At 47.0% G+C, this 14,034-nt stretch overlaps 1 protein-coding gene across 1 annotated transcript in view; it reads left to right on the plus strand.

Moving 5' to 3' along the window:
- Positions 1-13,038, plus strand: part of LOC148042274 (serine/threonine-protein kinase MRCK gamma-like) — a 37,676-nt gene extending 24,638 nt beyond the window's left edge. Inside the window, exons 5-9 of the mRNA XM_087703071.1 lie at positions 139-287; positions 3,088-3,181; positions 4,286-4,486; positions 9,083-9,331; positions 12,955-13,038. Coding sequence (XP_087559197.1) covers positions 139-287; positions 3,088-3,181; positions 4,286-4,486; positions 9,083-9,331; positions 12,955-13,038 — 777 coding nt within the window. The remainder of the gene's footprint in view (positions 1-138; positions 288-3,087; positions 3,182-4,285; positions 4,487-9,082; positions 9,332-12,954) is intronic.
- The last annotated feature ends 996 nt before the right edge of the window (positions 13,039-14,034 follow it).

Here is a 14,034-nt window from a genome sequence, read left to right on the forward strand (position 1 = left end):
CCACAGGGAAGGTGTGAACTTCAGCTCCCAGAATTCTCAGCAAGCCCCTCACCGACTGGGGAATTCTGGGAGTCAAAGTCCCCACCTGCAGAACGCAGGTTGGGAAGGGATGCTAGAGGTTGGCACTTCTTTTGACAGTACCTGGTGATGGATTATTACGCCGGAGGAGACCTACTCACTCTGCTGAGGAAGTTTGAGGACCGGCTGCCAGAAGACATGGCCTGTTTCTACCTGGCGGAGATGGTCCTGGCCATCCATTCCCTCCATTCCCTCCAATACATCCACAGGTAAGTCTAGGCGGTTGATTTGAGCTCCAAGCTTGGCAAACGTTTCATCACTGTTCGAGGAGACATTGTCAGTGTGCTCTGAAGTGTGCTCGTCTGTGAGGTCTTTAAATCCCTTTTTATGAGATGCAAATTAGTCTGAATCTTGTTTGTTCGGAAGTTCAGTTTGGACAGGTAAGTCTCTTCTTCCTTTTTCCTTCTGTTAACGTTGAGCGTGGACGGGGAGGCTCCCTGGGATGGGTCAGAAAGCCACAAGGCGACTTATGACAGCACAATTGCACTTCGTAGGTTGTCCTTGACTTACGACAGTTATTATTATTATTATACAATTGTATCACAGCGGCCAGTTGTTTCGCCGGATTTGGCATTGGTTACTAGTCGGGCCCCACCCAGGGGCCTAGGACGTCGTAACGTATTTTCGTAATATGCGTGCAGATCCAAGCAGTGCGGCTTTTTGCATTTGACTGATGGTGATTTTGTCAATTTTTAACTGTTTTAAATGTAATTCCAGTGCTTTTGGAATAGCACCCAGTGTGCCAATTACCACTGGAATTACCACTGCTGGTTTGTGCCATAGTCGTTGAATTTCGATTTTTAAGTCCTGGTATCTTGCAATTTTTTCATGTTCCTTCTCGGCGACCCTGCTATCACCTGGTATTGCGATGTCTATGATTGTGACCTTATTTTTCTCAACCAGTGTGATGTCTGGTGTATTATGCGCCAGTATTTTGTCGGTTTGTATACGGAAATCCCACAAGATCTTGACCATCTGATTTTCGGTGACTTTTTCAGGCTGATGTTCCCACCAGTTTGTTGCTGTTTTAATATTATAATTTTTGCACAAATTCCAATGGATCATTTGTGCTACTGAATTGTGCCGCAATTTATAATCAGTCTGCGCGATTTTTTTACAGCAGCTGAGTATGTGATCAACAGTTTCATCAGCTTCTTTGCAAAGTCTGCATTTGGCATCATCAGAGGATTTTTCGATTTTGGCCTTAATGGCATTTGTGCGGATAGCTTGTTCTTGCGCAGCCAGGATTGGTGACTCTGTTTCTTTCTTTAATGTACCTGTTTTTAACCATAACCAAGTTTGTTCACTGTCCACTTTATCTTTTATTTTTTCCAGAAATTGACCATGCAGTGCTTTGTTCTGCCAACTCTCCATTCTTGATTTTATCACATCTTTTCTGTATTCTTGTTTTGTCTGTTGGGCCTTCAGTAGATTTTTGTTCTTTACTTCGATTAATAGATGTTCTTGACTTTCTTTTAAATAATCAGCCAGTGCATGTTTTTCCTCTTCAACTGTTTGCTTCACTTGTAATAATCCTCTGCCACCTGATTTTCGGGGCAGGTACAGTCTATCAGTATCACCACGTGGATGTAAACTGTAGTGCATTGTCATTAGTTTCCTGGTTTTTCGGTCTAAAAGGTCCAAATCAGCTTGTGTCCACTTAACTATACCAGCTGTGTATCTTATAACTGGTATTGCCCAGGTATTTATGGCCTTGATTGTATTTCCACCATTCAATTTAGATTTCAAAATTTTCCTAACTCTGTTGGTGTACTCTCGCCTGACAATAGTTTTTACTTCTCCATGCTTGATGTTATCCAACTGCAGAATCCCTAAGTATAACATTATAAATTATTATTATTATTATTATTATTATTATTATTATTATTATTATTATTTTGAGCCATGGTGGCACAGTGGTTAGAGTGCAGTACTGCAGGCTACTTCTGCTGACTGACAGCTGTCTACAATTTGACAGTTCAAATCCCACCAGGCTCAAGGTTGACTCAGCCTTTCATCCTTCCCGAGGTCAGTAAAATGAGGATCCAGATTGTTGGGGGCAAGAGGCTGACTTTGTAAACCGCTTAGAGTGGGCTGTGAAGCACTTTGAAGCAGTATATAAATGCTACTGCTACCTTCCTTTCTCCCTGCTTGGTAATTTCTGGGGAGTTTTACGGAAAGTGAGGGAGAAAAATCACACAGCAATGTTGTAACCACCATAGTAGGGGGGTTTCACCATATTTGCAGACCCCTGTGCCCTAGCCGGGAATCCCTGAAGTTAGGTTGGAAAGAAACTGAGATGGCTTGCCAAAATTGGTCAGCTTACCCACTCCCCACCCCCCGCTTGGTCCATAACAGAAACAGCACTTAGACTTATATACCGCTTCACAGTGCTTTCCAGCCCTCTCTAAGTGGTTTACAGAGTCAGCCTCTTGTCCCCCAACAATCTGGGTCCTCATTTTACCCACCTTGGAAGGACGGAAGGTTGAGTCAACCTTGAGTCGGTCGGGATCGAATTCCTAACTCTGGGAAGAGTTTGCTTGTAATTCTGTATTCCAACTAGAGGAAGGAAGGAAGGAAGGAAGGAAGGAAGGAAGGAAGGAAGGAAGGAAGGAAGGAAGGAAGGAAGGAAGATAGCAGTAGCACTTAGATGTATATCCCGCTTCACAGTGGTTTTACAGCCCCCTCTAAGCGGTTTACAGAGTCAGCCTCTTGTCCCCCAACAATTTTGGTCCTCATTTTACCCACCTCGGAAGGATGGAAGGCTGGGTAAATCATGAGTCGGTCAGGACTGAACTGCTGGCAGTTGGCAGAGTTAGTCTGCAATACTGCATTGTAACCACTGTGCCACCATGACTCTAAAAGTCACCCCCCCCCCACCATTGTTTACCATGTTTGAGGGAAGGAGCGGGTGGCACCCTGGTCCTTCCCCGAGAGCCCAACAGCCCCCCAACCTTTCTACATTTCTGAGGTCCCACCACTTACCAAGGGGGGCCCTTCCCTCCACAGGGACATCAAGCCCGACAATATCCTGATTGACACCAGCGGGCACATCCGCCTAGCGGACTTTGGTTCCTGCCTTCGCCTGGCTCCGGACGGCACGGTGAGCTTGGCCTGGGGTCGGATGGGGATTGGCGTCCAGCCATGGTTGGGGAAGGCTGGCCTGGATGGTCGTGGGGTAGACAGACCGCCCCCCCCCACCACCAGGCAGCTCAAGAGTGTCAGAGCGAAGAGGGTGGGGTCTTTGCCAGTGTATTGTGGGCATCAGTTTTGGTAGGAGGCCATTCATTTCCTGAAAATGGTCTTTTTAATTGCACACGGCATGTTTTGTTAAACTAAGACCAAGTTTAGAGTGCACCCAAGTTTAGAATTAAGCCAGGTTTAGAACTAAGCCATGTTTAGAGCTAAGCCAGGTTTAGAGCTAAGCCAGGTTCAGAATTAAGCCAAGTTTAGAGCTAAACTAGGCTTAGAGCTAAACCAGATTTAGAGCTAAGCAAGGGTTAGAGCTAAAATGGGTTTAGAGCTAAGCCAGGTTCAGAATTAAGGCAGGTTTAGGGCTAAACCAGGTTTAGAGCTAAGACAGGTTTAGAGTTAAGCCAGGTTTAGAGTTAAGTAAGGTTTAGAGCTAAGACAGGTTTAGAACTAAGCCTGTATAGAGCTAAGCCAAGTTCAGAATTAAGCCAAGTTTAGAGTTAAACTAGGCTTAGAGCTAAACCAGGTTCAGAATTAAGGCAGGTTTAGAGTTAAGCAAGGTTTCGAGCTAAGCCAGGTTTACAGTTAAACCAGGTTTACAGTTAAACCAGGTTCAGAGTTAAACCAGGTTTACAGTTAAACCAGGTTCAGAGTTAAGCTGGTTCTGGGAACTGTAACCATAGGGGTCTACGGAGAGGGGGCGGGAGAGCAAGGAGTGGTTTTGGGTGTCAAATGATGTCAAGTGTCATCAAGCCAACACACGAAATACGTCGAGGGCATCCGCTATGCTCCAAATAAATCAGCATTTGTATAAAGCCACGTTTTTTTCCCAACCTTGGCGACCTTTGGAAGGGTGGACTTCAACTCCCAGAATTCCATGCTGGCTGGGGGGGGATTCTGGGAGTTGAAGTCCACCCTTCCAAAGGTTGCCGAGAGGCTCTTTCGATCTTAATCCAAAGGATAAACTTGAAAGGTGGCAGAATCTGAACTGGGCTCTGCCTTTCCTTCCCCCCAGGTGGAGTCATCGGTGGTGGTGGGCACCCCCGATTACGTCTCCCCAGAGATCCTGCAAGCCATGGAGAACCGCAAGGGCAAATACGGCCCCGAGTGCGACTGGTGGTCCCTGGGCGTCTGCATGTACGAGCTGCTTTTCGGGGAAAAGCCTTTCCACGCCGAGTCCCTGGTGGAGACCTACGGCAAAATCATGAACCACGAGGTGAGCCAGGCGGGCACCGGGGGGGGGGGGGGAGAAAGACCGCGGGAATGATTTTTAAAAACGTTCTACAGGTAGCCCTCAAGGGTAAGATTCAGCTGGTTTTGCATCTCGTTTGCCGAACCGGTGGTTGCAAGGAGTGGCTGGCCCCACCCCGCCCAACCCTCCCTTCCCAGGAGTCCGCATGCGGTAGGGGTGGGCTCCGGCAGCCGCTACTGCTGGTTTACTTCTGGGCGGGCCACGCATGCACACGCACACCACAATAAAAATTGTTTTGCGCATGCGCAGAAGCCAAAAGCGAGATGGTGCGGCCGTAGAAGAACTAGTTCGGGGACGTGGCCAGCCTGGGTCACTTTGTTTCTAGCAACCCAGGCCACCAAACCACTACCAGTTTGGGGTCCGTTCATCATACCGAGTAAGTGCAGGGCCCACACGGAGGCTCCAGGAGGGCGAAAAATGGGCCTCCTGGAAATTCCAGAAGTCCGGAAACGGGTGCGTTTTTGGCTTCCGGAGGGCCTCTGAAGCCCTGGGGAGGCCTCCCGGAAGCTCAAGGAAAGCCTCCGGAGCCTGGGGAGGCTGAAAGCTCCCCCTCCATGGTGCAGGAGGCCGAGTAGGCCACGCCCACCATGGCCACACCCACCCAAGCCGAGAACCATTTGCTAACGTTTTTCAATCCCATCCCTGGTAGTCCTCGATTTACGACCACAATGCAGCCCCCACATTACTGACAACTCAGCAAGACAGTGGTTAAATGAGTCCCTCCCCAATTATATGACTTTTCTTGCTGTGGTTGTTAAATGAATCACTGCAGCTGTTTCAGTTAGTAACCCGGTTGTTAAATGAATCGGGCTTCCTCCTTGATTTGGCTTGTCAGAAGGTCGCAAAAGGGCGAATCACCTGACCCCCTGGGACGCTGCGGCCGTCGTAAATATGAGTCGGTTGCCAAGACTCTGGATTTCGATCACACCTGCCACAGGGATGCTGTAATGGTCATAAGTGTGGACAAAGGTCCTTTTTTTCAGGGTCTTCGGACGGGCACCAAATGACCCGTTGTAAGTCGAGACTGCCTGTACTTACTTGTTTTGCAAGTGCTTGTTATGCACACGTGATGGCCAAACCCTCGTTTGCAATTGGTTTGCAACTGGCAGGAAGAGCCAACACCCAAAAAGAGAAGCTGGGGATCCAGAAAGATCTTGATGGACTTGAACAATGGGCCCCGTCCAAGAAAATGAAATTTAATGGGGAGAAAAGCAAAGTTTCACACCTATGCAGGAAAAACCAAAGGTTCAAGTACCGGTTTGGCGCAACCTGGCTCAACAACAGGAACTGGGGGGGGGGGGACCCTGGAGTCAGGTAGACAGTTTAGACAGGGTTGGAAGGGGGATTCCAGATGTGGGGGGCATGGGGGGGCAGGAAGTAGTACACCCACCGTTTTCATTCCAAAGAGAAGCAGGAAATCACCCCACTCTCTTGACCTGCTTGTAGGCAGGCTGTGGGTGCCCTCCCAGCGGCTGATGGAGCCTTTCCATGGGGCAGGGCCTCTGGTGGCACTACTCAGATGAACAGAGCTGGAAGGGACCTTGGAGGTCACCTAGTCCAACCCCCACCCAACCAGGAGACCCTACACTCTTTCTGACAGAGGACAGTCCAGTCTCTTCTTGAAAGCCTCCAGGGATGAAGCTCCCATAACTTCCGAAGGCAACTTCTGTCCCATGAGTTTATTCTCACTTGTCAGGAAATTCCTCCTTATTTCCAGGTTGAATCTCTCCTTGGTCAGTTTCCATCCATTCTTCCTTGTCTGACCTTAAAAGGTGCTTTGGAGAATAGCTTGGCCCCCTTCCTCCTCTCTGTGGCAGCCCCTCAAATATTGGAAGACTGCCATCCTGTCTCCCCTAGTCCTTCAGATTAGCAGAATTGGAAGGGAGCTTGGAGGTCATCTAATCCAACCCCCACCCAACCAGGAGACCCTACACCATTTCCGACAGAGGGCAGTCCAGTCTCTTCTTGAAAGCCTCCAGGGATGAAGCTCCCATAAAATGATCCCTTAAACGTGAGCCAGCCGTGCACGGCAGCAGCCAAAAAAGCGAATACAATCCTTGGTTGTATAAACAGAGGCATTGAATCAAAACCGTGTGAAGTCTTAGTATAAAATTTGATAAATCCTCGGTACGGCCACACCTGGAATACGGCATCGAGTTTTGGTCACCAGACTACAAAAATAAGATGTTGAGACTTTGGAAAAAGTTCAGAGAAGAGCAACTAAGATGATTAAAGGCCTGAAGAGTAAAACATATGAGGAACGGTTGCAGGAATTGGGTCTGGCTAGTCTAAAGAAAAGAAGAATTAGGGGTGACATGATAGCAGTCTTCCAAAATTTGAGGGGCTGCCCCCAAGAAGAGGGGGTTAATTTATTCTCCAAAGCACCAGAAGGCAGGACAAGAAACAATGGATGGAAACTAATCAAGGAGAGAAGCAGGAGAAGGAATTAAGGAGAAACTTCCTAACAGTGAGGACAATTAGCCAGTGGAACAGCTTGCCACCATAAATCGTGGGCGCACCATCCCTGGAGGTCTTCAAGAAGAGGCAGACAAGGAAGAATGGATGGAAACTGACCAAGGAGAGATTCAACCTGGAAGGAGGAGGAATTTCCTGACAGGGAGAACAATCAACCCATGGAACAGAAGTTGCCTTCGGAAGTTTAGGGAGCTTCATCCCTGGAGGCTTTCAAGAAGAGACTGGACTGTCCTCGGTCAGAAGTGGTGTAGGGTCACCCGCTTGGGCCGGGGGTTGGACTAGATGACCTACAAGGTCCCTTCCAACTCTGTTAGTCTGCAAAGAACAGAAGTTGTGTGAGCTTCATCCCTGGAGCCTTTCAAGAAGAGACTGGGCAGCCACTTGTCTGAAATGGTATAGGATCTCCTGCTTGAGCAGGGGGCTGGACTAGAAGACCTCCAAGGTCCCTTCCGGCTCTATCCTGATTCTGATTCCTCGTGTATACAATCTGAGAGACACGGCTCAGATCAGGAGGGAAGACCAAGCGTTAAGCCGTTAGGACGAGAAAGAGCTACGGAGCGAAGGAATTGGTCCCCATTGTGAAATCTTCAGATCTAGGAAACCGGGAGGCCCCTAGGGCAATTCAACTGTTGAGCCCGACCAATGGAAGATGGGCTGTGTGGTCCTCCAGGTTGCTTAGCAACCAGGAGGACCCCAACGCCCATCTTCCGTTGGTCGGGCTCAACTGCTGGATTTTGCACCCGTTCAGTAGCTGATGGGTTTTTTTGCCTGGGGCAAAAGATTCAGGCAACTCCCTCCCTGAGTCAAATTGGCTGCCAGCCCTGGGTGTGATCTCTCCCACTTCCCCTCCCAAACGTAGCTTGGCTCGCTTTCACGAGTCACCTCAAACGATCCCACGGCAGGGCCTTTCTTCTCCACCCAGTCGTGGCCACCTTTCGGCTCGACATTTCCGTGGCTGAGCGAGACACTCGCGAAGTGAGCTCCGCCCTGTTTTACGACCTTCCTCGCCCCGGCTGCTCAGTGAATCACCGCCGTTGTTAAGCTGGTAACATGGTTGTTAAGTGAATCCGGCTCCCCCATGGATGTTGCTGGCCAGAAGGTCGCAAAAGGGGATCGCGTGACCTCCAGGAGGACGCAGCTACCGTCATAAATGCCAGTCGGCTGTCAGGCTTCTGAATGGTGATCACGTAACCATGGAGATACTGCAACGGTTGTAAATGCCGATAAATCACTTTTTTCGGTGCTGTTGCAACTTCAAATGGTCACTAAGTGAATGGTTGTAAGTCGAGGACTGGCTGTAGCCCGTTCTTGAAGGGTGAGCTTGCCTCTTCACTTCTGTTAATGCAGGGTGAATTCTGACAGCTGTGCAACCTTTCTCTTGCCCTTGTTTAAACCCTGATTTGTTGTTTTCATGATCTTGGTTACATTGCTTAAACCCTGATTTGTTGTTTTCATGATCTTGGTTACCTTGCTTAAACCCTGATCTGTTGTTTTCATGATTTTGATTACATTGCTTAAACCCTGATCTGTTGTTTTCATGATCTTGGTTACCTTGCTTAAACCCTGATCTGTTTTTTTCATGATTTTGATTACATTGCTTAAACCCTGATCTGTTTTTTCATGATCTTGGTTACAATGCTTAAACCCTGACCTGTTTTTTTCATGATTTTGATTACCTTGCTTAAACCTTGATCTGTTTTTTTCATGATTTTGATTACATTGCTTAAACCCTGATCTGTTTTTCATGATCTTGGTTACAATGCTTAAACCCTGATCTGTTTTTCATGATCTTGGTTACAATGCTTAAACCCTGACCTGTTGTTTTCATGATCTTAGTTACCTTGCTTAAATCCTGATCTGTTGCTTTTATGGTTACCTTGCTTCAACTCTGATCTGTTGCTTTCCTGATCTTGGTTACCTTGCTTCAACCCCGATCTGTTGCTTTCATGATCCTAGTTACTTCCAGGAATGTTGGTTTCCGGAATCCCCGGCAGAGCACAGCGCCCCCTATCGATACCAGCTGCCCAAGGCTAGCAGATAGACCCTCTGAGATGTCGGCATCCCTGCTTCTCTTTCCTCTTCCAGGACCACCTGCAGTTTCCTCTGCATATCACCGACGTCTCAGAGAGTGCCAAGGACCTGATCCGCAAGCTCTTGTGCCGCCAAGAAGTCCGCCTGGGCCAGAAGGGCATCGAGGACTTCACGCGCCACCCCTTCTTCGAGCGCATCGCCTGGGAGGACCTCCGCAACAGCCCTCCCCCCTTGGTCCCCAAGGTAGCCAGTCCGGCCGACACTTCCAACTTCGATGTCGACGACGACACCCTCAAAGAAGCAGTAACGATCCATGATGCCAAGGGCGGATGCCAAGGGCCTTGTGCCAGGCTGGTGTGTGTGTGTGTGTGTGTGTGTGTGCGCGAGATGGGCAGGAACCCCAGGAGTTGCCAAGCAGATCCTGACCTCCCTGCCCTAGAGAAAGAGAGCGGGATGGGTGGGTGGGTGGGGGGGTTGGCTGGGTTTGAGATCTGATGGAAACTTGGGAGGCTACAGGATGGAAAGGAGATGCCACAGAGGGCTGGCAACCCATGCTCAGTGCCACTGCTTCAGTGCCACTGCATTTGTGGTCAGGCCTAAACCCAAAGATGCCACTGAAAATCCAGTCTAATCCAACCCTTTATTAGCTTACACCTTAGATGTAGAGTTCGATGGATTTTTATTGTCACTAACTGGCGTAGGTTAAAATGAAATTTCATTGCACACAGCTCTCCAATCCAGGTAGTCCTTGAATTGTGACCGATGACATCATCCATGCCACCCCTTTGGGAGTGAATGGAAAAGTAGGGAGTCACTGCTGGGGGGTGGGATGGCGGTGGCAGCTGCCGCTATAAAAACAAAACATGTACATGCATCCCCTCAATAACAAGAAGTCCTCCCTTTAGGACTAGAATCAAGGCCAGAATAATGGTGGCAAGTTACGTTGCTCGCTAAGTGGGACGCCGTGCAGGTAGTCCTCGACGTACGACCACAATTGAGCCCAAGATTTCTGTGGCTAAGCGAGAGTTTTTAAGAAGTAACAGCAATACCTGTTAGACTTCTATCCCGCTTCACAGTCCTTTTACTAAGCGGTTTACAGAGTCAGCCTCTTGGCCCCCCAACAATCTGGGTCCTCATTTTACCCAGCTCAGAAGGACGGAAGGCTGAGTCAACCTTGAGCCAGTGAGAATCGAACTGCTGGCAGTTGGCAGAATGAGCCTGCAATCCTGCATTCAAGCCACTGCACCACCATAGGAATTCAATAGAATTGGAATGAGAATGAGAATAGAATTGAATTGAATTGAATTGAATTAGAATAGGATAGAATTAGGATAAGATAGGATAGAATTAGAATATAATTTAATAGAATTAGAATAGAATTAGAATAGGATAGAATTAGGATAGGATAGAATTAGGATAGGGTAGATAGGATAGAATTAGAATATAATTTAATAGAATTAGAATAGAATAGAATTAAAGTAGAATTAGGATAGGGTAGAATTAGAATAGGGTAGGGTAGGATAGAATAGGATAGGATAGGATAGAATTAGAATATAATTTAATAGAATTAGAATAGAATAGAATTAAAGTAGAATTAGGATAGGGTAGAATTAGAATAGGGTAGGATAGGATAGAATTAGAATAGAACAGAATAAGAATAGGATAGGATAGGATAGAATTAGAACAGAACAGAACAACAGAACAGATAAGAATAAAATAGAATAGAATTAGAATTAGAAAGAATAGGATGGGATAGAATTAGAATTAGGATAAGATAGGATAGAATTAGAACAGAACAGAATAAGAATAGAATAGAATAGAACAGAAAGAATAGAATGGAATGAAATAGAATAGAACAGAATTCTGAATAGAATGGAGTGGAGTGGAGTAGAATAATAACTTTATTGTCACTTTGAACGTACACTAATTGGCATACATTTAAATGAAATTTCTTTGCATACAGCACCCAAAGTGTCACCACCTCCCATATACACTACATAAACATGAAAAGATGTATAAATAAATGCAAAATTATGCAGATACCCACATATATTATATGACACAGAGAAACAACACAATCTAGTTTGGATGCACACATGTACATGGAGAGAGAAACAAGTCTTGCGAGTTTACAAGATTGATGGTATGAAAGGAGCAAAGCTCTCCCAGAATCTGCTGGTCCTGCTAGAAATCCTTCAAAACCTCCTCTCAGAGGGGAGCAACCGAAACAGAACATGGCGTGGGTGTGTGGGGTCTCTAACAGTGCTTCAAGCTCTAAGCACAGAGCGCTTATAAGCAGCAACCTGAATAACGGAGAGCAAGCTTTGTACAATCTTCTCCACTGTCCTTACCACTCTCTGTAGGGAGTTTCTAGCTGAGGCATTGCAGCCACCAAACCAAATAGGGATGCAGTTTGTTAAAAGGCCCTCAATTGTGCTCTGTAAAAAGTAAAAAGAACAGAGCTGTAAGGGAGGTAGGCAAATCCCTTGTCCACAATAGATGCTTTTTGCTAGAAACTGGAAGTGATCCCCCCCCCCCCAAGTTTCCGACAAAAAAATGTACATTGTGATGACATGATTGTGGGACGCTGGAAACAGCTAACCCCGAATGCAGGGTTATTCTTGGGGGAGGCCGGTGAAAGTTCATATCTGGGTTTAAGAATCCCTGGGGAGATCCGTCGTAACTTTGTAAGTCAAGGACTATTATAGTGGCCCCGGCAAGGAGGCATGGGATAAAATGGAAGTCGTGGTGCAAACACTGTGCAAATACTGGGACATGAGTTCCCGCACCAGTATCAGTTACACAAATACATAAATGCAGCCGTTACAGGATAACGTTACTCTGCGGGTGCCGTTGTTTAGGCTTCATTCTGACTGGATGCAGACACCGATGGCTTTTAAGTCATTTTGCAAGGCCAAAAAACAGGAGCAACTGAATGTATTTTGAAAAAAATGCAGGAAATTTAGCCCTTAGAGCAGGATTTCCCAACCTTGAGCTCCTTCCTTCCTTCCTTCTTTTTTTTCTCTCTCTTTCCTTCCCTCCCTCTCTTTCTTCCTTTCCTTTTTTCTTTCCCTTCCTTTCTCCTCCCTTTCTTTCTTTCTTTTTCCTTCCTTCTTTCTTTCTTTTTTCTTTCTTTCCTTCCCTCCCTCCTTCTCTCATTCTTCCTTTCCCTTTTTCTTTCCCTTCCTTTATTTCTTCCTTTCTCCTCCCTTCCTTTCTTTTTCCTTCCTTCCTTCCTTCTTTTTCCTTTCTTTCTTTCCTTCCTTCCCTCCCTCTCTCATTCTTCCTTTCCTTTTTTTCTTTCTCTTCCTTTCTCTCTTCCTTTCTCCTCCCTTCTTTCTTTTTCCTTCCTTCTTTATTTTTCTTTCTTTCTTTCCTTCCCTCCCTCCCTCTCATTCTTCCTTTCCTTTTTTCTTTCCCTCCCTTTCTCCTCCCTTTCTTTCATTCTTTTTCCTTCCTTCTTTCTTTCTTTTTCCTTCCTTTCTTCTCTCTCTCTCTCTTTTTCTCCCTTATTTATTTCGTCATGTTTATGTAGTGTATATTGGAGGTGGTGACCCTTTCAGAGTGGTATGCAACGAAATTTCATTTTAATGTGTGCTGATTAGTGTATATTCGTGTATATTCAAAGTGACAATAAAGTCAGTGTAAGGCATGTGGACTTCAACACCCAGAATGCCCCAGCCAACTAAGCTGAGCTAAGCTGGCTGGGGAATTCTGGGAGTTGAAGTCCACACACCTATCTTACAGTGTCCCCCAGATCATGTTGTCGACCGTGTGTGTATATTAACTTTGAACACAGACCCTGCAAGGAAGACCCTGCCCCTAACGACTCCTCCTGCCCTCGCTTGCATACCCAGGAGAGCAGGGGCATTTGGGGGGGGGAGGGGAATGGCGCCTGTTTTTTCTCCTCTGTTCCTGATTTTTAGGAGACGCTTCCACCAATTTCCCACGCTACGTTCTCAGCCCATCACCTCCCCTTCGTTGGATTCACCTACACCTCCGGGATGTGAGTACGCCTGTGTTGCTTTGATTTCCACCTTGCTCCCACTTGGCTTTTCATGCTCCGGGCAGCGTAGAGCCTTCAGCTTTAGCTGCAGCCTATCTCAAAACTGCTGTCCACCGGCCACAGGGGTGGGTTCCTGCTAGTTCTAACCTCTTCTACAGAAGAGCTTCCACAAATCTACTGTGCCGTTTAGAACTGGTTCCAGCTCCCTCCCCCCATCCGTCCGCACATCATCAAGATGAAGAGCGAGAGGAGGAATTCTGGGAGTTGAAGTCCACAAATCTTAAAGCTGTCAACTTCAACATCCCTGGGTCTTTTTTCCCTAAAAGGTTAGGGGTGCAAGGGTCTTGTAACTTGACAGCTTTAAAACTTGCACACTTCAATGCCAGAGTTCCTGAGCCAACATTACTGGAGGAGGAATTTTGGGAGTTGAAGTCCATAAGTCTTAAAGCTGTCAAGTTTGAACACCCCTGGGGTTTTTTTTCCTAAAGGGTTAGGGGTGCGAGGGTCTTGTAACTTGACAACTTTAAGACTTGTGTGCTTCAAATGCCAGAGTTTCTGAGCCAACATTTCGGTTGCTAAGCAAGAGTGTTGTTAAGTGAGTTCCACCACATTTTACAAGTTGGTCACGCCCACCCAGTCATGTGACTGCCAAGCCACTCCCACCAGGTCACATGGTCTTCAAGCCACTCCTACCCGGTCACGTGGCCAGCAAGCCACTCCCACAAAGCAGGCCACACCTACAGAAGAGGTTCTAAAAAAATTTGAAACCCTCCACTGGCCGGCCAATAGGGAGCTGCGGCCGTCTGCTTTCTGCTGGGCATCTGGGATTGTGCGAGGATAAGATGGCAGGGTGATTTAGTCTTTCAATGTGATGGGGATTTCTGATGCTTTCCATCATTTTGATTTTCGCAGCCGGAGATTGCTGCATTCAGACAGCCAACTGCATGTATTAAATGCTCCTGTGCATGTATTAAAAAGTGGTTCAATGTGTTAGTCGGTC

Source organism: Thamnophis sirtalis, unplaced genomic scaffold (genome assembly GCF_051295495.1).
Source record: "Thamnophis sirtalis isolate CommonGarterSnake01/CBP01778 unplaced genomic scaffold, rThaSir2_p1.2 scaffold_19, whole genome shotgun sequence".
NCBI lineage: Eukaryota > Metazoa > Chordata > Lepidosauria > Squamata > Natricidae > Thamnophis > Thamnophis sirtalis.